A 20,609-nucleotide genomic window follows, 5' to 3' on the forward strand; every position below is an offset into this window, starting at 1 on the left:
AACTATATGCAACCTTTGACAATAGTAGAATGTAGCTTCTGTCTCCCTCAGCTGCTTGAAGAACTAGCGAACACATTGGTTGTGTCTCTCTCTGGGTGTTTTTTGTGTGTAGTCACAGTGTGACGTATCCTGATGATACTGACAGAGGGGCACATATGTATAATTTAGAACCCTCAGACCCAACAGATCGATAAGGCCTTCTGAACTGATATAGAATATGGTTTTAAAATCTTTGTTATAAGGACAGAACTTTGCAGGGGCTCCTGGGTGGCTCAGTGGGTTAAGCCTCTGCCTTCCGCTCAGGTCATGATCTCAGGGTCCTGGGATCAAGCCCTCCCACCGGGTCCCCTGCTCAGTGGGGAGCCTGCTTCCCCTCTCTGTCTGCCTGCTTTTCTGCCCATTTGTGATCTCTCTCTTTCTCTGTCAAATAAGTAACTCAAAAAAAACTTTAAAAAAACCACAGAACTTTACAAATGTTTTCCTTTTAAAACAAGTTCATAACATGGTTTGCTGAAGTATGATAGCCCCTAGAGGAGGCATAATCATATAAAACAAATAATACACATTAAAATGAACTTTTTTTTTAAGATTTTATTTATTTGTTTGCCAGAATGAGCAAAAGAGAGCATGGGCTGGAGGAGAGGGAGAAATAGACGCCCTGTTGAGCAGGGAGTGCAACACAGGTGCCATCCCAGGATGACCTGAGCTGGAGGCAGATGCTTAACTGACTGAGCCACCAGGCGCCCCTGAGATGAACTCATTTTCAACCTAACTTCTTTTATGAAAGTTAAGAATATTGACTGGTATATGCCACATGATGAGAATTAAATTTAGTATGGAAAGAGATTTTGGAAGAATAAGAATAATTAGAAGTTAGAAAAAGTGTAATACTCAATGATTTATTTGTTTTTTACACTGTGCTTTTACTGGAATAATTATTTGACCTCGAAACACTTAACTTTATTTCAGGCACCTGGCAAAGGAGGGGAAATGCACATTCTCTGTAAGAATGGCACTAGTAAAGTGCCTTAAAACTTTGCTTGAGGTGAGTTAGTCTATGTTAATTATTAGTAAGGTCTCCACTGAAATTTCTAAAGTAGCCTTTGTTTCTTTTTGTCAGCCAGTGATTTTTCTCTTATTATTTTATTTTTGACACCATTTGTTCTTTTCCCATAGACCGATCCTTACTCAAAATGGGCTGTTCTTAATGTAATGGGAAAAGACTTTCCTGTAAACGAAGTATTTCCACATTTTCTCTCTGATCGTCATCATCACGTTAGCATGTTGGCTGCTGAGTCCGTCAACAGGTAATGGGGCCTGTCTTCCCGCAGTTCTGGGACGCTGCAGGTGGTAGGGTTGTGTAGCCAGGAAGAGGCCTGCGTTCGCTGAGAATACACTGTCCGCCTGGCAGTGATGCTTTCCCTTAGTTCTGACAGTCCCATCCCCTGGACAACCCTACTGCCTAGAGTTTGTAAATGAAAAGAGGCTTTGAGAGAGTAGGTAACTTGCTCGGTGCCGTCCAGCCAGTAAGTGGTGGAGCCGAATAAGGTGTGTCGGCTCTCACTTACGGGGCGGATGGACTGTTTGGATAGGGCTGTGATTTTACAGGAGTTTGTAAAATGAAAATGAGCACTTTTCCCCATGTGCTAATTACAATCAGATTCATGTGAGTGAATGTATAGTTAGGCGTTGGAGTAAGCCTGTCATAGAGACCTGTTTAATGTTCGAGTCCTTGCAGAAGCAGTGTTAATTTCCCAGGACTGCATGTTTCTCAGGTGGTCTGGGTGATTTATAAGATCTAAATTCTGCGCTATCTCTGCCTTTCCCAGCTTATGCTCCTTATACGTAAAGTACCTCTCGCCTTTTTCTCAGTAGCATGTATGACCACTTGAAGGTGTTATATTTTAGGGGCGCCTGGGTGGCTCAGTGGGTTAAGCCTCTGCCTTCTGCTCGGGTCTTGATCTCAGGGTCCTGGAATCGAACCCCACATCGGGTTTTCTGCTCAGCGGGGAGCCTGCTTCCTCCTCTCTCTCTCTGCTGCCTCTTTGCCTACTTGTGATCTCTGTCAAATAAGTAAATAAAATCTTAAAAAAAAAAAAGAATGAAATGTTATATTTTAAATATAACACATCTGGCTTAAATAGAAGCTGCTAGAAGGCATTGGTTTTTTAATCTGTTTCGTTCATTGCTGTATACTCAGCACCAAAAACAGTAATGACGTGGTTGGTGTTCAGTAATTTATAAAATAAATGAATGTTTGAAAAAGGAATTTATGCTTCAGAAAACACCAAAACTGAAAATCATTTGGGTAACTACTATTTGGTTGTAAGTAATCCATAATTAATGCTTGCTAAAAAGAAGTTCCCCAGCAGGCACGTAAATGTATATGTTAGTTATGTGTGCACAGTGTGTGTGTGCACAGTAGTCAGATGTGTGCACAGTCTGAGTATGCTGATGGTAGTGTTTTCCCAAATTAATCATGTCTAATCCCTCTGGTATGGGATGCTTTTCAGGACTTGCTTTTTAAGTGCAAGTAGCTCATGAATGTGAGCTTTTCTTCAGTCCTTACAAGATGGAAGATAAACACGGAAGCTAAAGATCTGGGGGTGTGGAGAACCATAAGTTAAATGTAAGAAAACAGTGCAGTGTGGCTTTGGAAAACCTCTTGGAAGATTTAAAAAATGTATACATTCAAGAATGGCATAATATAACATCCGTTGGGACTTTTTTGGGTTTTTTTTGTTTGTTTGGTTGGTTGGTTATTGCTGATATTTAATATTGGGCTATTTTAAGAGATGTTAGAGAAACTGGAGCAATCAGAGGAGCAGCAAAAAGTGTAAAAACGGACGCCTGGGTGGCTCAGTTGGTTAAGCGGCTGCCTTCGGTTCAGCTCGTGATCCCAGAGTCCTTGGATCAAGTCCTGCATTGGGCTCCTTGCTTGGTGGGGAGCCTGCCTCTCCCTCTGCTTGTGATCTCTCTCTTTCTGTCAAATAGATTAATAAGATCTTTAAAAAAAAGTGTAAAGGCTTTGGTTACTAAAAAAGCAGAAGGGATAAAATTGAGCAGAGTTGTTCTTAAATATGATAGGATATTATGCAGAGAGCACTGATCAGCTTTTTTCCATCACATGAAGAAATTAAATAGATCATCAAGGCATAAAGCTATCCACTTTGCAGGATAAAAATCACTTTTTTTTTTTTTTTTTAAGTGGACTGCATGCTGGGCATGGACCCCAGCACAGGACTTGTAAGATCTGAGATCTAGATCTGAGCTGAGATCAAGAGTTGGACATTTAATCAACGGAGCCACCCAGGTGCCCCAGGATAAGATCACTTTTTTAAAATTAGAGCATGGGGACAGGAGCCGAAGGCTTGGTGTTTGATCAGAGGATAATTTTTCTTTATAGGCTAGTTTGAATATAGGACTGTTCAAGTTTGGGCAATATGCTAAAAGATTTTTTTTTTTAAGATTTTATCTATTTATTTGACAGGGAGAGAAATCACAAGCAGGCAGAGAGGCAGGCAAAGAGAGGGGGAAAGCAGGCTCCTTGCTGAGCAGAGAGCCTGATGATGTGGGGCTCGATCCCAGGACCCTGAGATGATGACCTGAGCTGAAGGCAGAGGCTTAACCCACTGAGCCACCCAGGTGCCTCAAGCTAATAGATTTTTTTGAGATCCTTCCAGTTCTAGGAGAAAATGGAGTATATTTTAAAGACCTGACATTAACCAGTGGATATAAACCTGTTTAAATGGGATTAGATTTCAAAGGTTTTTAAAAAGAAGGCCCAGTATACTATTATATCTTACAATGTGATTTATTTGTGTCTCATGACATGCTTTAGAAAATAATGTTTAAGGTAAAAAATTATTTCACTTTTTGCTTTTTTTTTAAGGTTATTCCAGGATATGAAACACAGAGGCTCGTCCACATTATTGAAAGCACTTCCTTTGAAGCTTCAGCAAACAGCTTTTGAAAATGCGTATTTGAAAGCTCTGGAAGGAATGCGAGAAGTGGTAATTTTAGCAATGCATAAGTGCTCTTATCATATACTTCTTATAATTATGTCATCTGTTACTTTACCAGTGTGGCCTAGGGCAGTGTGCATCCACCAGTTTACTAAAACAACTGTGCGACTTAATTGAAATTGGTTGGAATTGATCCAATAATGGCAATATCTTTGGTTCAACTTATATGTACTATTTTTTTGTGGGAAAAAAAAGATTTACTGGATTTTTATGGGAGTACAAATGGCTTTCTTATTTTATTAAAAAATTTTTTTTAAATTGAAGGAGGGCTAACCTACAATGTTGTATTCATTTTGAGTGTGTAACATAGTAATTCTGTAAATTACTAGTGTCCGTCTTAAGTATAGTCACCATATAGCATTATCACAGTATTATTGTGTATATTCTCTGTGCTGTGTTTTTCATTTCTGTGACTTATTTTATAGATGGAAGTTTGTAACTGTTCATCTCCAGTCACTGTTTCACCCATCCCCCCACCCACCAGCCCTCTGACAACCACCAGTTCTCTGTATTTAAGAGTCTGATTTTTTGTTTTATTTTGTAGATTCCACATTAAGTGAAATCATATGGTGTTTGTCTTCTTTTTAACTTACTTCACTTAGCATTATACCCTCTAGATCCATCCGTGTTGTTGCAGATGTCAGGATCTCCCCCGCCCCATGGCTGAGTAATCCCCGTCTCTCACACACACCTGCACACACACCCACCCACCTGCCACATCTTTATCCGTTCATTTGTCAGTGGACACTTGGGTTTACGTCCATCACTGGGATATTGTAAATACTGCATAGGCATGCATTTATCTTTCAAATTAGTGGTTTTTTTCTTCAGTAAGGTCCCAGTAGTGAAATTTTGGGGTCATAAGGGATTCCCATTTTCAATTTTTGGAGGAACCGCTACACTGTGTTCCCCAGTAACTGCCCCGGTCTGCGTGCCCACCAGCTGTGCCTGAGGCTTGCCTTGCTCCCACGACCTCCCCACACCTGTTCTTTCTCGTCTTCCTCGTACCGGCCATTCTGACAGCTGTCAGGTGATGATCGCTCACTCTGGTTTGGGTCTGCATTTCACTGATGCTGATGTGTCTGTTGGCCATCTGTATGTTTTTGGGAAAATGTCTGTTTAGGTCCTCTGCCTATTCTTTAATTGAATTGTTTCTGTGTGGAGTTGTAGAAGTTTTTTTACAGTAAATATTTTGGTTGTTAACTCCTTATCAGATGTATCATTTGCCAGTATCTTCTTTCATTCAATAGGTTGCCTCTGAGTTTTGTTAATGGTTTCCTTTGGTGTGCAAAAGCTTTTCATTTTGGTGGAGTCCCAGTGCTTTACTTTTGCTTTAGTTTTCTTTGCCTTAATAGACACATTCAGAAAAATGTTGCTAAGGTCATTGTCCAAGAAGTAACTGCCTGTGTTTTCTTTTAGGAATTTTATGATTTCAGGTCTCACATTTAGATCTTTTTTTTTTTTTTTTAAGATTTTATTTATTTATTAGAGAGAGAAAACACAAGCGAGGGAAGCGGCAGAGGGAAAAGGAGAAGCAGACTCCCCGATGATGAGGGTGCCAACGTAGACTCCCTTCCAGGACCCCGGGATCATGACCTGGGCTGAAGGCAGATGGTTAACGGACTGAGCCACCCAGGCGCCCCTCTCCTTTAGTTCTGACATCCATTTTGAGTTTTTTTGTGTATGGTATAAGAAACTGGTCCAGCTTTATTTTTTGGCAGGTTGCTGTCCAGTTTTCCCAGCACCATTTATCGAAGATACTATTTGTTTTCCATTGTATATTCTTGCTTGCTTTGTGGTAGGCTAATTGACCATGTAAGTGTGGGTGTATTTTTGGCCTCTTTTTTCTGTTCCATTGATCTCTGTGTCTTTCTTGTATGCCAGTTCATGCTGTTTCGGTTACTGTCGCTGTGTAGTGTATCTTGAAATCTGGGATTGTGATACCTCTAGTTTTGTTCTTTTTCAAGACTGCTTTGGCTACTTGGGCTCTTTTCTGGCCCCATACAAATTTTATAAGGTCTTTTATTCTATTTCTGTGAAAAACGCTATTGGTATTTTCATAGGAATTGCATTAAATCTGTAGATTGCTTTGAATAGAATGGCCACTTTAACAATACTCTTCTGATCTGAGGCACAATACATATTTCCATTGTTCTGTGCCGTCTTCAGTTTCTTTCATCAGAGTGTAGGACTTTCTCCTCGTTGGTTAAACTTGCTCCTAAGTTTTTCATTCTTTATGGTACAATAGTGAATGGCATTGTTTTCTTAATTTCTCTTGCTGCTCCTTCGTTATTAGTGTATGAAAATGTAACAGAGGGCCGCTGGGTGGCTCAGTTGGTTAGGGCTGCTTTTGGTTCAGGTTGTGATCTTGATGTCCTGGGATCGTTGCCCCACATTGGGCTCCCTGCTCAGCGGAGAGTTTGCTTCTATTTCTGCCTTCGACTCCCTCTGCTTGTGCTGTCTGTGTGTCAAATAAATAAAATCTTTAAGAAATAGTGCAACAGATTTCTGTGTATAAATTTTGTATCCTGCAACAGTATGCTGAATTCATTTATGAGTTCTAATAGTTTGAGTTCTAATAGTTTTTAGATGGAATTGTTAGGATTTTCTATGTGTAGTATCATGTCATTTGTAACTAGTGACAGTTTCATTTTCTCCATAGCAATTTGGATGCCTTTTACTTCTTGTCTGTTGGCTGAAGCTAGGACTTCCAGTACTGTGTTGAATAAAAATGTCAAGAATAGACATCCTTTACTTGTTCCTGATCTTAGAGGAAATGTTCTTTTTTATTCACCATTGAATATAATCTCAGCAGGGGGTTTTTCGTAGATGGCCTTCATTATGTGGAGGTTTGTTCCTTCAAAGTTTTCTTTGTTTAGAGTGTTTATCATGAAAGATGTTGTATTTTGTCAAATGTTTTTTTGCATCTATTGAGGAGACCATAGATTCTTGTTCTCCCTCTTGTTAATGTGACATATTATGTTGATTGATTTGTGAATATTGAATCATCCATGTATCCCTGGGATAAATCCCCTTAATTTCAGTGAATGGTCTTTTTTGATGTTTTATTGAATTCATTTTGGTATTATTTTGTTGAGGATTTTTGCATCTGTGTTCTTCTGGGATATTGGCCGGTTTTTTTGTTTTTGTTCTTTTTTTAAAAAAAAAGTTTTATTTATTTGTCAGAGAGAGCACAAGCAGGTAAAGTGGCAAGCAGAGGCAGAGAGAAGCAGGCTCCTCGCTGAGCAATGTGCCCGATGTGGTACTCGATCCCAGTACCCTGGGATCATGATCTGAGCCAAAGGCAGACACTTAACCAACTGAGCCACCCAGGTGTCCTATTGGCAGTTTTTTGATTACTGATTCAGTTTCCTTACTAGAAACCTGTCCAAAAATTATGTTTCTTCCTGAATCATTTTTGGGATTGCCTGTTTCTAGAAATTTATCCATTTGTTCTAGGTTGTCCAATTTATTCCCATATAATTTTTCATAGTATCCTCCTATAATCCTTTGTCTTTCTGTGGTGTTGGTTGTTACTTTTCCTCTTTCATTTCTGATTTTATTTGAGTGTTCTGTCTTTTTTTTTTCCCTTGATGAGTCTGACTAAATAAAGATTTATCAATTTTGTTGATATTTTCAAAGAACCAGTCCTTGGTTTCATAGGTCTTTTCTGTTTTGGGGGGTTTTTTTTTAGTCTTTTATTCGTTTCCTCTCTAGTCTTTATTTCCTTCCTTCTACCAATTTGGCCCTTTGTTCTTTTTCCAGTTCCATTTGGTGTAAAGTTAGGTTGCCTATTTGAAACTTTGGTTGTTTTCTTGAGGTATGCTATACACTTCCCTCTTAGAACTGCTTTTGCTATGTCCCAAAGATTTTGAACTATCTGTGTTTCCATTTTTGTTTCCATATATTAATTTTCCTCTTTGATTTCTTCACTTACCCATTGGTAGTTCAGTGGCATGTTGTTTAGCTTCTGTGTGTTTGTGTTATTGTCTTTTTTTTTTTTTTTAATTTATACTTCCGTGGTTGGAAAAGTTTGATATGACTTCAGTCTTCTTAAAATAGCTTTTTAAAAAATAAGATCTGATTAGAGGCTAATTTGGAGAATAGGGAGTGGTAGGACGAAGTGGATTTTAAAAAGTGTTCTAATAGGGAAGATTAAATTATGTTGGTCTTTTTTAGTGAACCTTATGATTTCAATATTTCTTAGAATATTTTTTTAAAAGATTTTTATTTATTTGAGAGAGAGTGTGTGCCCACATGCACAAGTGGGAGTGGGTGCGTGGGGGCAGAGGGAGAGGGAGAATCCCAAGAAGACACCCCACTGAGCACAAGTTGAGTTGGAGCTTGATCTCACATCTGTGAAGTCATGACCTGAGCCTAAACTATGAGTGGGATGCTCAACCGACTGAGCCACCCAGACACCCTTAGAATGATAATTCTCTTTAGTAGCGTAATTACCTACAGTTTGTTAACCCATCTTCACTCCTCCCCTCTGATAACCATCAGGTTGCCCTTCTTGTAGGTTCTTTCTTGTTTTTCTTTATTGCTTTATACTTTACTGTGATGCTTGTGAATTCTTTGCAAAAGATCTTATCAAAAACAGCTATTCCTCTACAACAACTTTGATATTTTTTCAGATCTCTGGCTGGCCTTGACTCCATCGCTGTGAGATTTAACAGTGGTCAGTGGCTGCTTATTAAATGTTATAATGGGTGAATAGATTTTAGACTGATAGTCTTCTTTGCAATGTTTGTATATTTACATTATATTATTATTTTTGAAATTCTTTTCAAGTCCCACAGAGCTGAGAACCCTGAACTTTTGGATGAGATCTGTAACAGAAAATCTGTTTTACTGATGACGATAGCTGTGATTTTATGCTGTAGCCCAGTCTGTGAAAAACAGGCTTTGTTTGCACTGTGTAAGTCTGTGAAAGAAAACGGATTAGAACCTCACCTCGTTAAAAAGGTACATGTAGATGAATATTTTTTATTATCCTCCTTGTGTGACTTTTAAATAATTTAAAAAGTTAAAGCTTACTTTAAAGTGGCACTTGTTAAAGACTTGGAGACGATTTTATTTTTTAGATTGGGAATATTGGAAAGTAGTTAACTCTTTAAATAGTGTTTGTTTATTTGGATGCATTATCATTTTTTCTGTTAAGCATTTCACAAAGTATTCATTGAACTAGCAGGGATGAACGACATCTCTTCCCAGACCATGCCCTCTGGAGTTGCGTTTATTGAGGAAAACACATGGAGAAAATGAGCAGTAGCAGGTGTTTTGCCTGATAGATTCTGGGTTACAACCTTGGGATCTAGCATGGCCAGAATTCAGAGCAGGGAGCGGGGAAACCCCTAAGGTGTGCGACTGGGGAAGGAGCACTTGGGTCCAGTCATGTAGTTAGCACCAGCACGCTATTTTGGAATGCCCGCCTCTGCCCTAGTCTAGCACCTCAGAGTTCATGGTTTGGAAAGTTCCAGACCTTTCCATTGTAGGTGTTTGTGTGATGAACCCAGTGATAGATCAGTGGCCTGATTTCCATGGAACTGGCTGGTAGGCCAACCTGTAGGTCCTTAGTCTCAAGCAAGCTAATCTATCACCTCTCAGCATTAAAACAAAAAGTTTTTTTTTTTTTAAGTATACCGCTACACTACCTAATTATTATTATTTTTTTAAGATTTACTTATCTTAGAGAGGGAGCAGGGGAGGAGTAGAAGGAGAGGGAGAAGAGAATCCCAAGGAAAACCCCCCCCTCCCGCCCCTCCACCCTGAATGCAGAGCCTGACACGGGCTCCATCTCAGAACTCTGATCATGACCTGAGCCAAAATCAAGAGTCGGACACTTAACCGACTGAGCCACCCAGGCGCCCCTCCACTACCTGATATTATAAGTGGATTATAGTGGTTGGATTTTTCTCCTTTAGATCTAGGACTGAGAAGAACTATTATTTTCCTTTAGGCCTTCCTTTGAAAGATAATCAAAGGTTGAACATAGCAATATATTTTTTCCATTTTTATTCATTTAACATGTACTAAGTGGTTGTCGTGTGCTATGCTCAGTGCTAATTATATTAAATACGTGTTTCTCATTTAGTCTCTCTGAAGCCCAGGTACTGTTATTATCCCCATCTCCTAGATGAGGAAATCAGGCTATAGAATGCTTGAATGATTGCTTCAAAGTTAAACTGTAAATAGAAGATTTAAGTGATTTATTTTTCATTGTTTTCTTAAAGCATTGACTTTTCTGATCTGTGCAGGTTTTAGAGAAAGTTTCTGAAACATTTGGATATAGACGTTTGGAAGACTTCATGGCTTCTCATTTGGATTATCTGGTTTTGGAATGGCTGAATCTTCAAGATACTGAACATAGTTTATATTCTTTTCCTTTTATTTTACTAAATTATACAAATGTTGAGGATTTCTATAGGTAGGTCTACCTATGGCACACATGAAATATGTTCATTTTTAAATGTGATGGAAATGTTTGGCAGCCCCTCTCCCCCACCTTACACACACGCACGTTCATACACCCACACACCCCTTCATGTGCATATGCACACACATGGAGTTGGAAGGCTTGTAGTATGAGAAGCAGGGCTGCTTGTTTGAATCGACATGTGTAGAAGGGAATCACTAGACTTAGGGTCTGGTCCGAGCTGTGTGAGTTCGGGCAAGCCATGCAAGCACCCCCTCGGCCTTCGTTTTTCCATCTGTACAAGGGAATTACAAGGTCTTGAAGGGTTCTTTCAGCTTCAGTGTTTGATAATCTTCCCTATGACAAATCAAAGATAAATTGTTTCTCCTTGCTACTGCTTGGCTATGGACCATTTTGTCATTATTTTTATTAGATTTAAAATTTAATGTAAAAGTACTTATTTTGCTAATTCTTAACTCTTGAGAAGAAAATTTTGAAAATGAAGAGGATTGGAACAACTAAAGAATAGTGTTTGGGTATCAGGATGATGGGAAAATAGTTCGTAATTATTCAATGGCCGTTCTTTCATTTTAGCAATAACAGAATTTACATTAATAGTTTGAATTTGTAAATTTCTTTACATTTCATTTTACATAAACGAAGTAATTTTGCATCAGTCAGTTATGCAAAAGAAATAAATATAGTTCACAGATTTTTTTGCTCATAGAATTAGGGTGGTATAGTCTCAGATCTGTTTCTTATATTTGATTATTTAGAATTTATTTAACTTCATTTCTCCATTTATAGAATTAGAGTAAGAATGCTTAGTGATCTAGATAAGGGGGCGTGCTCATGGTTACTAAGTAAAGGATTTTTTTTATTTTAAGAGCTATGTTACAAAATTTGACAAAAGCTATGTATAACATATACTTTAAAATTTTATATTTTCAGATCATGTTACAAGGTTTTGATCCCACATCTGGTGATTAGAAGTCGTTTTGATGAGGTTAAGTCCATTGCTAACCAAATTGAAGAGGATTGGAAAAGCCTTCTAGCACATTGCTTTCCAAAGATTCTTGTAAATATTCTTCCTTACTTTGCCTACGAGGGTCTAGGAGACAGTGGGATGGCACAGCAGAGAGAGACCGCTGCCAAAGTCTATGATACCCTTAAAGATGAAAACGTCCTAGGAAAACAGGTATGACTTCGCTTTTACCTACTAATCCTCTAATTTTTCCCTCCTTCCTTCCTTCCTTCCTTTCGTAGGCTCCAGGTCCAACCTGGGGCCTGAACTCCTGATCCCTAGATCACATGCTCTGTGATGTGGGTCACATGCTCTGCCAACTGAGTCAGGCAGGCTCCCTGTCCTTATCATAACCTAACTCATTGGAGATATAACTTCACAGTTTTAACACTTTTCATCATTTATGCAGTAAAATTTAAAGTGTAGTAATTCCTATCTAGGATAGGCAATCTGTGAATTTTTTTATTTGCTCTTTAAAAAAATTATTTATTTGGGGCGCCTGGGTGGCTCAGCGGGTTAAAGCCTCTGCCTTCAGCCCAGGTCATGATCCCAGGATCCTGGGATCGAGCCCCCCCATCGGGCTATCTGCTCAGTGCAGAGCCTGCTTCTCTCTCTCTCTCTCTCTCTGCCTGCCTCTCTGCCTACTTGTGTTCTCTGTCAAATAAATAAATAAAATCTTAAAAATATATATATATATATTTATTTATTGCTTCTTTTGATTGGCTTTTTTTTTTAAAAGATTTTATTTATTTATTTGACAGAGATCACAAGTAGGCAAATAGGCAGGCAGAAAGAGAAAGAGGAGGAAGCAGGCTCCCAGCTGAGTGGAGAGCCCTCGGGACTTGATCCCAGGACCCTGAGATCATGACCTGAGTGAAGACAGAGGCTTAACCCACTGAGCCACCCAGGCGCCCTTGATTGGCTTTTTAAATGAAGTATTTTTAATCATAAATTTTAAAACTTTGGATTATTTTTATTGATTTTTTTCCTTTTAAAAAATGTCTTGGGCGCCTGGGTGGCTCAGTGGGTTAAGCCGCTGCCTTCGGCTCAGGTCATGATCTCAGAGTACTGGGATCGAGTCCCGCATTGGGCTCTCTGCTCAGCAGAGAGCCTGCTTCCCTCTCTCTCTCTCTGCCTGCCTCTCCATCTACTTGTGATTTCTCTCTGTCAAATAAATAAATAAAATCTTAAAAAAAAAAATGTCTTAATTACTTACGGGGGTGAGAAGAGCTGCTGGCCTGGGATTGTGAGGAGCAAGTGACTTATATATTTTGGAGTTGGGGGAAGTAAAGACAAAGTGAAATTCCAAAAGGATTTTCATATACTAAAGAAGAGTGACAGGAATGGGGGAGGCCTGGCTATTGTCAAGCTAAGGTTGTTTTTCCTTTTAGCAAGGCACTCATGATAAGACAGTTGGGAGTTTCTTGGAGGAATTTTAAACTGTGTATCTCAAGTATTTGTCATTGGGCTACAGGACATTTAGTTTTATCTGTATTTCCTTCTGCCTTTGTTTCCCACATCATTTCCCCCTGAACAGTTTTGACCTTTAAAATCTTTAGGATAGCTGAGGGTGGAAGGTCTTATCTTTTATAACTTCTTCCTGCTGCTGAATCAGGGTGTAGAGATGTCCCTACCTGTGGGTCAACATTGGTCAGGTGGGGATTTTTTTTTTTTTAAAGATTTTATTTATTTATTTGGAAGAGAGTACATGATCAGGGGAGGGACAGAGGGAGAAAGAGAATCTCAAGTAGACACCCTGCTGAGTAAAGAGTCCGATGTGGGGCTCGATCTCACGGCCCTGAGATCATGACTCTCTTGAGCTGATGTCAAGAGCCCAATGCATAACTAACTCAGCCACCCAGATGCCCCAAGTGGGGAATTTATATGTCGGAGTTACAAAAGGCAGAAGCGGCTAATCCAAGCTAGACAACATATAGCTGAACCTCCTTGAGTAGAAAGGATTGTCTTGTCAGCTGGAAGTTATGGTAGGGAAGGAACCTTGGCACCGGCAATGGCAACAAAATAAGGTTAATATTATTATGAGAAAGAGAAGCCTGAACAAAAGACCTTTGATAGCTGGCCGTAATTGTCTTGCAGTCCTGGAGCTTTAACCAATCACTAAAGGAAAGAGAGAGATCATTTAAAGCATTAATTTCACTCAGTCCTCCTAGATTTTGGGGAAATCTGGAATACATACACCACATTCTGTTTTTATGTTAGTACTTGTTTCACCTTCTGCAGCAGTGAAAAGATCTTAATGCTGTTTTGGAGGTTATTTAAAGCCTTAATGGCATAGCAAGCAATTTCATTTTGTAAGCAATTACGTAATTAATAAGAGGCACCTTTATAGAAGCAAAAGAAAAAATACAGTTTAATGGGTAGAGCAAATTATAAACCCTGTGTTGAGTCTTGTGTGTTTAAAATCTAATATTTACAAAGCTCTTGTTGAAACACTTTTTCCTCTATAACAACCTTCATTTTTAATCAGAGATAGCCAAATGAAGACTAATTCGATTGTTAAGTTCCATTTTAACAAAATTGTCCTAATAATTTACATAAGCAAGAATAGGGATAGATCATATAGATCTTTTAGAATCTGCTTTCCTGGAACTTTTTATAAGGAGTCTTGACTGAACTTTTAGTAGCCTCTGTAGGCCAGAAGCCGGGCAAAGTGCTTGCCATCAGACATTCCTGCGATACCTGTAGTTTTGGGCAAATTCCTCTTCTCGAGTTTCCCGAGGCTTCCTGAGATTCTTGCTTATGCCAGGGAGTGACATTCTCTACTCTGCTGGTAAGGCTGCTGGGAACTCTGTAAACAAGGGATCAGGCCAACCCTTCCAGCGGGCTTTGTTAACTTCATGCTTCATAAAGCCGGCCTTGGTTCCCTTAAAGCTTTATGGTCATATCTGAGTCTGAGCATGTCTCTCAAATATGGCATTCCAGTCCAAGCTGTGGTAAAATAACCAGTATTTCCAGGGGTGTTTTGTTGCGAGGAGAATAGATTCTTCTTGAACTTGTGTAAATGACTGTGATTGCTCTGTAAGAAGGAAAGCTCACTGAGAGTTTCAGAATTTCAGAGGGTTCAGGTGGAAAGAAAAGTTAAATGCTTCAGTTTCTTCACAAACAAATATCACATTTCTATAAGTCGTAGGTATCTTAAGGGAAAGATTCTTCCGTCTGGTAGAGTAAACATTAGAGAACCAGTAATGTTTCTTTGTTGTTTTTTTAAAGGTTTTATGTATTTGAGAGAGAGAAGAGTGAACGCGCCCCGATGGGGTGGGAGAGAGGGAGAAGCAGACTCCTGCTGACTGGGACCTGAGCCAAGGGCAGCTGCTTACCCACTGAGGCGCCCAGGCGTCCAGGAACCAGCAGTGTTTCACACAAGAATTACAGAAACCATCCACATTACTAAGTCTTGTTTAGTTTGAATGCAGCTTTTTAGTTAGTTTGGAAATTCTACCCATTTTAGTTCTAAGATCTTAAAGGTATCAAAAAATCTGTTTTGGCAAAAGCCCTTTTTATGAATCTCTTTAAAGATGAGACGTGTCACAATAGAATAAGAAGGACTATGAATGAGAAAAGACTCCAAAATAAACATGGTTAAAGATCTGATGAGAGGTTACAGTGCAGCTGGCAAGGACATCTGGTTATTTGTGTGAAACATAACACTAACATATTAAAACTTATTAAAACGTATTAAATGTACGTTTAACATATTGAAACTTCAGGAATTACATACGTTCTCTAGAATAGTTTTAGCATTTACCCAGACATAACCAAAGGCTTGTCATGGTGTGTTTGGCAGTGCTTCCGGAGAAACTTACCATACCAAATACAAAGGCCTAATGAGTCAGAGACTTCATTTACAATTTAAATCCCGAGAAGTTTGTTAAAAAACCTTAGAAAGTTATAAAATATATGCTTGAATAGTGGATTACAAATCATTACAAAGCTTAAAACATAATTATTTATTTAACCAAGATGACAAATATGTAGGGTTATATAGTTATTAGCAAAACTTAGCTCCTTTAATATTTAGAAGCTTTAAGGAAGTGACCAAAGACTTGATAAAGAGAAAACGTAGAAACCAGTTCTCTGGGCAGACAAAAGAAAAAAACCTTTCTTTACATTTTCTTCTCAGGTGCAAACCAGCAATTGAAAACTGTCTCTAGGGCGCCTGGGTGGCTCAGTGGGTTAAGCCGCTGCCTTCGGCTCAGGTCATGATCTCAGAGTCCTGGGATCGAGTCCCGCATCAGGCTCTCTGCTGAGCAGAGAGCCTGCTTCCCTCTCTCTCTCTCTCCCTGCCTCTCCATCTACTTGTGATTTCTCTCTGTCAAATAAATAAATAAAATCTTAAAAAAAAAAAAAAAAGAAAAAAGAAAACTGTCTCTGAACAGAGAGAAAAGCAAAATTTCAATGTTACATCAATATACTTTTAATGTCCATTCATTTCAACTTTAGTCCTGACCACATATAAAATTCTTTTCCAAAAATTTCCCCTCATAAACCTTTTACAGCTTTTTCTCTCTTTAAAAAAAAAAAATACTTTATTTATTTATTTGACAGAGATCACAAGTAGGCAGAGAGAGAGAGAAGGAACCAGGCTCCCTGCGGAGCAGAGACCCAGATGTGGGGCTCCATCCGAGGACCCTGGGATCATGACCTGAGCTGAAGGTGGAGGATTTAATCCACTGAGCCACCAGGGCACCCCCCACCTTTTTCATTCAAAGTTTTTCCCCTTATTTCCATTAGTCTTAATTACACTTAGAAGAATTTTAACTTTTCAAAAACTTGGTCCCAGTGAAAACTACATTAGAATCCAGTTGTGAATGTCACGCTGGAATTCTTTAGGTGGCAGATTTATGAATCTGTTAAACACCAGAGCATGTTTTCAAACACTCAAATGTTCTTTGCTTCTCTGCAATAAGAAGCCAAAAACACAAACCTACCTTCAGTAGTCAGTGCTTTCCCATCTTACTTCATTTGAGAAAGACCTAAATGGCCAATGAATTCAGTGCCGTTTAAAGGCTTAGTTTATCAAAAACTGTCTTAACGATATCCCACAAAAACATAGAGACAGAAAATTAATCATCATTTTAAGTCATTCTTTTGCTGAAAAATTACAGCAGAGTTAAAAATGAGCTTATTTGACCTTTTACAAACCTAGATTTTAAAAAACGTTCATATTTAATGCTGATAACTCTAAAAACATGTCTATTTTAATGAAACCAACGAACTTAAATTATCCTAAGTACCGGATATATTCCACCTGTGTCCACTTGAAAGTTACTCAGTTTGTTCTCCGTAAAATTTATTTTAATTGGCAGTAATAAATAAGTGCAAACCGGATGTTAAATTTCAGCCAGTACTGAACAGCGTGTAGGAAGTGTTCCTCTTTACTTTTCAAGAAGTATGATCTTGAGGTCCCATACCCCACTCTTGCTTTTTCCCATGAGACTGAGTATATGTAATAACTTACAAATCATGTTCATTGTTTGTCTACTCTGCTATAAGTACTCTGAAGGTAGGATTTTTTACTTTTTTCTGTTTTGCTGGTATATCCTGGCTACTTAGTATGTAGTGGATACTCATTTGATAAAAGATGGAGTCAAGTAAAAAAGGTTCTATGACAACTTCTGTTTGTTTTGTAGTGATTTAGATACATCCAAAATTATTTGAGGGAACTTAAAACACAAACTTTTATTTTTATTTTTATTTTTATTTTTTTTAAATATTTTATTTATTTATTTGACAGACAGAGATCACAAGTAGGCAGAGAGGCAGGCAGAGAGAGAGGAGGAAACAGGCTTCCTGCTGAGCAGAGAGCCCAACGCGGGGCTCGATCCCAGGACCCTGGGATCATGACCTGAGCCGAAAGCAGAGGCTTTAACCCACTGGGCCACCCAGGCGCCCCACAAACTTTTCTTTTTAAAGTAAAAGAAGATTGGTTATTCTCAAGGTGTTTTTTTTTTTTTTTCTTTTAATGTAAATAAGGATGACTAACCAGGATTGGCTAATGTTAAAATTACAATTGGCTAAACTTCAGGAGACTTTTTTTTGTTTGCCCAGTTACTGTATTGAACCAAGAAATGGAACATGGAGCTTCTCACTTGCCTCGGTGGACCACTGCCAGTCGGAGCTAGATCTAAGTCCGTATGGAGGCAAATGAGCTCCTTCTCAAAAGAGGGTTGAAACAGAACGTTGGTGCTTCAAAGGTTATGGAATTTATGAAAGACCCTGCTTTTATCCCTCCCAGCCATCTCCCTGTTTCTAAGCAGGCATAATCTTACTACTTTTCTAAAATGTACTCAAACTAGGGGCCCCTGGGTGGCTCAGTTGGTTGAGTGCCTGCCTTCGGCTCAGGTCATAATCCCCACGTCCTGGGAATGAGTCCTACGTTAGGCTCCCTGGTCAATGGGGAGCCTGCTTCTCCCTTTGCCTGCTGCTCCCCCTGCTTGTGCGTGCTCTTTCTCTGTCTGGCAAATAAATAAATAAAATCTTTAAAAATAAAATGTTTAAAACAATAAATGTATTCAAAGTAAAAGATAGCAATTTGCAGAATCTGAGTAAGTCAAGGAGGGGAAAATAATTACACTGAGGCCTGATTGAAACATCAGTGTTAAGAATGGAGAGAGGTAAACTTGAAACTTGTTAAAGACCTAAATTACTGTTACTCAGTTCCAGTTGGCATTAAGTTGTTAAGTTTGCTTTTTCTTTGGTTCTCTAATATACACTTTGTCCAAATCAATCTTCTAGATTCTTTCTTCCGTGCATAAGTGTTGGTACAACTATTATTAGTCTCTGAGCCTCTAAAATTTGTCAGTTGTCAAAAGCCTGAGATATTAACAGTTACCAACATTGGTGGGCTGTACCTAGACACTTGCGTAATTTATATGTCCCCTAGCTAAACATTACAGGTCTTGCTTATTGTAGAATGGTACAAAACTCATGAAGCCACTTTCCGTTCTGTGTGCAAGGAAATTCGTTAATGTTTCCTCCAATATGAAACACAGGCAGCCAGTTTGTCCTTCCTTATCCCAGATATGCTTTGAAGCGAGGCTGCATTCTTAAAAGGGCTGCAGCCTTGGAAAGGCTGGCCTGAGTGATGCATGGGCCTGAGGGAAGGGCTAGGATCTTTACATTCCATTCTTTCTTGTCCCGTTTTAAACCATTTCTGTTGTGAGGCAGCATGTATGCACATCTCCTCATCTACTTGTGCACCCAGTGAATCAGACATTTACTGCGATTCCTTACTTGGAGAGCTAACAAATCCACCTGTAAGTCTCCACGATCGTTGTTCATTTGGGTGAGCTATAGTGCAGTGGACCCATTCCTTACACTGAATGTCTGTCGTCTGTGAGGCCCGGGGTAACAGGAGCTGGATCCATGACGGGCCTGCTCCTGTCTGGGAGGGTTTCTGTCTACTCTTCTTGACGGGGGGTGTGGGGAGCAGCCAGCCTCAGAATTGGGGATATCAGCCAAGTAGAAATCTGGGGAAAAGTCATGCAGGGAAGGCACTAGGAATTCTTACTAGTCAATCATTCCAAAGCAAGATGGATTTTCTGAGTAAATCAAGGGTAAAATGCAGTTTGAGAAGCAGTGTAGGTCAGTGGGGAATTTGGTTGGCAGGAAAATCACTAGGTTGAGGAATTCAGTGCTACACCTGAAGCCTTAATCAGTTAAAATGATTCTTTAAAATTATTTCTTACTTTATTTGAGAGAAAAAGTGAGAGAATGAGTGAGAGAGAGCACAAGCAGGGGGAGCAGCAGAGGGAGAGAGAAGTAGGCTCCCTGTTGAGCAGGGAGCCCAGTGTGGGTCTTGATCCCAGGACCCTGAGTTCATGACCTGAGCTGAAGGCAGAGGCTTAACCCACTGAGCCACCCCAGCGCCCCTGATTCTTAAAATTAAACAAGAGTCAGATTAAGGGAGTCTTGTTGGATATGATTTCCTTACCTTCCTCTCAGGCTGCAGGCCGGTTGCACACAGAAGGAGTTAGCTCTTGCACATCTTACATCTTTGGTTATTTATTTCCTTTTTTAGTCCTGGATTAATTTTGGAAGTGATGCAATAACGTTAGTCCCTCAAACTGTCTTAAAAGGTCACAGCCGTGAAAACTTAAATGTTATTTTAATTTTGTATCCTTACAGATTGATCATTTATTTCTTAGTAATTTACCAGAGATTGTGGTGGAGTTACTGATGACGTTACACGAACCGGCAACTTCTGGTGCCAGCCAGAGCACGGACCTCTGTGACTTTTCAGGGTATGGGTATTTTAAACTTAGAGAGTTGGCTGCAGTTTCAGAATTTCTTTGGGAAGTTGATTGGTTGACGCCTTCAGATGTCTCTTTCAGTTTTTAGGCGTGTACTGTGTTTCCTGTGTAAGCTACTTGAGAGCACCCTGTATTCAGTACGTGCTTTACTGTGCTAGCTGTACAAAAGAGTAGTAGTATCTACTAAAGTGATTTCACTTGATAATTTCACTTCATATAAAGAGTGTCTGATCGCCAGTCTCACAATATTAATATGGTTATAGCAGTATCTTAGAGCTTTAATTCAGAGCTAAAGTGATACCAAGGCACAGGTGTAGAACTGCCATTAACTTCACTGAAGATTTCTTAAATCATTTAAGATTAAGTCATGGAGGGTAAAAGTATTAGGATATTCTGACTGATAATGTATAGAATGTGATAAGTCATTTGTGATTTTAGTAAAAGCCTAGTGTTTCAGTAGGAAAATAATTTTAGAACCTGGGGTTATTATAATCTCAGTTTTCTTTCTGAAACTTCACTGGTTTCTGAAACTTCAACAGAATCTTTTTTTTTTTTTTAAACAACTTTGTTCTGAAAATGATGACTGCTTTTTTTCCTATAACTTGTAGGGATTTGGATCCTGCCCCTAATCCACCTCATTTTCCATCACATGTGATTAAAGCAACATTTGCCTATATCAGCAACTGCCATAAAACCAAGCTGAAAAGCATTTTAGAAATTCTTTCCAAAAGCCCTGTAAGTATACATTAATATTATAATAACTGATGGAGAGTTTTTTCTTTTTCAGCTAGAAAATCTGTGTAAATACACCTTAAAAGAAAAAAAAAATAGAAAACTTGTCTGAATAAATCAAGAACACTCATTTATAA

General features: G+C 39.0%; 1 protein-coding gene across 7 annotated transcripts in view; it reads left to right on the forward strand.

Annotated features, from left to right (window-relative positions):
- ATM (ATM serine/threonine kinase) overlaps window positions 1–20,609 on the forward strand; it is a 122,684-nt gene that overhangs the window by 41,177 nt on the left and 60,898 nt on the right. For 5 of the 7 annotated variants that reach the window (XR_006605961.1, XR_006605960.1, XM_045077535.1 and 2 more), the window contains exons 23-30: window positions 970–1,045; window positions 1,177–1,307; window positions 3,893–4,013; window positions 8,820–8,993; window positions 10,286–10,455; window positions 11,395–11,641; window positions 19,616–19,731; window positions 20,349–20,475. Coding sequence is in view for 4 of the 7 variants with exons in the window: in XM_045077535.1 (XP_044933470.1) it covers window positions 970–1,045; window positions 1,177–1,307; window positions 3,893–4,013; window positions 8,820–8,993; window positions 10,286–10,455; window positions 11,395–11,641; window positions 19,616–19,731; window positions 20,349–20,475 (1,162 nt within the window). In the remaining 3 variants the exon portion in view is untranslated. Of the gene's footprint in view, window positions 1–969; window positions 1,046–1,176; window positions 1,308–2,513; window positions 2,630–3,892; window positions 4,014–8,662; window positions 8,707–8,819; window positions 8,994–10,285; window positions 10,456–11,394; window positions 11,642–19,615; window positions 19,732–20,348; window positions 20,476–20,609 lie in introns of those variants that run through there. The other 2 variants (XM_045077536.1, XR_006605962.1) reach the window with 2 other exon arrangements.

Source organism: Mustela putorius, unplaced genomic scaffold, assembly GCF_011764305.1.
Source record: "Mustela putorius furo isolate JIRA1106 unplaced genomic scaffold, ASM1176430v1.1 tig00000198_pilon_pilon_pilon, whole genome shotgun sequence".
NCBI classification, from domain to species: domain Eukaryota; kingdom Metazoa; phylum Chordata; class Mammalia; order Carnivora; family Mustelidae; genus Mustela; species Mustela putorius.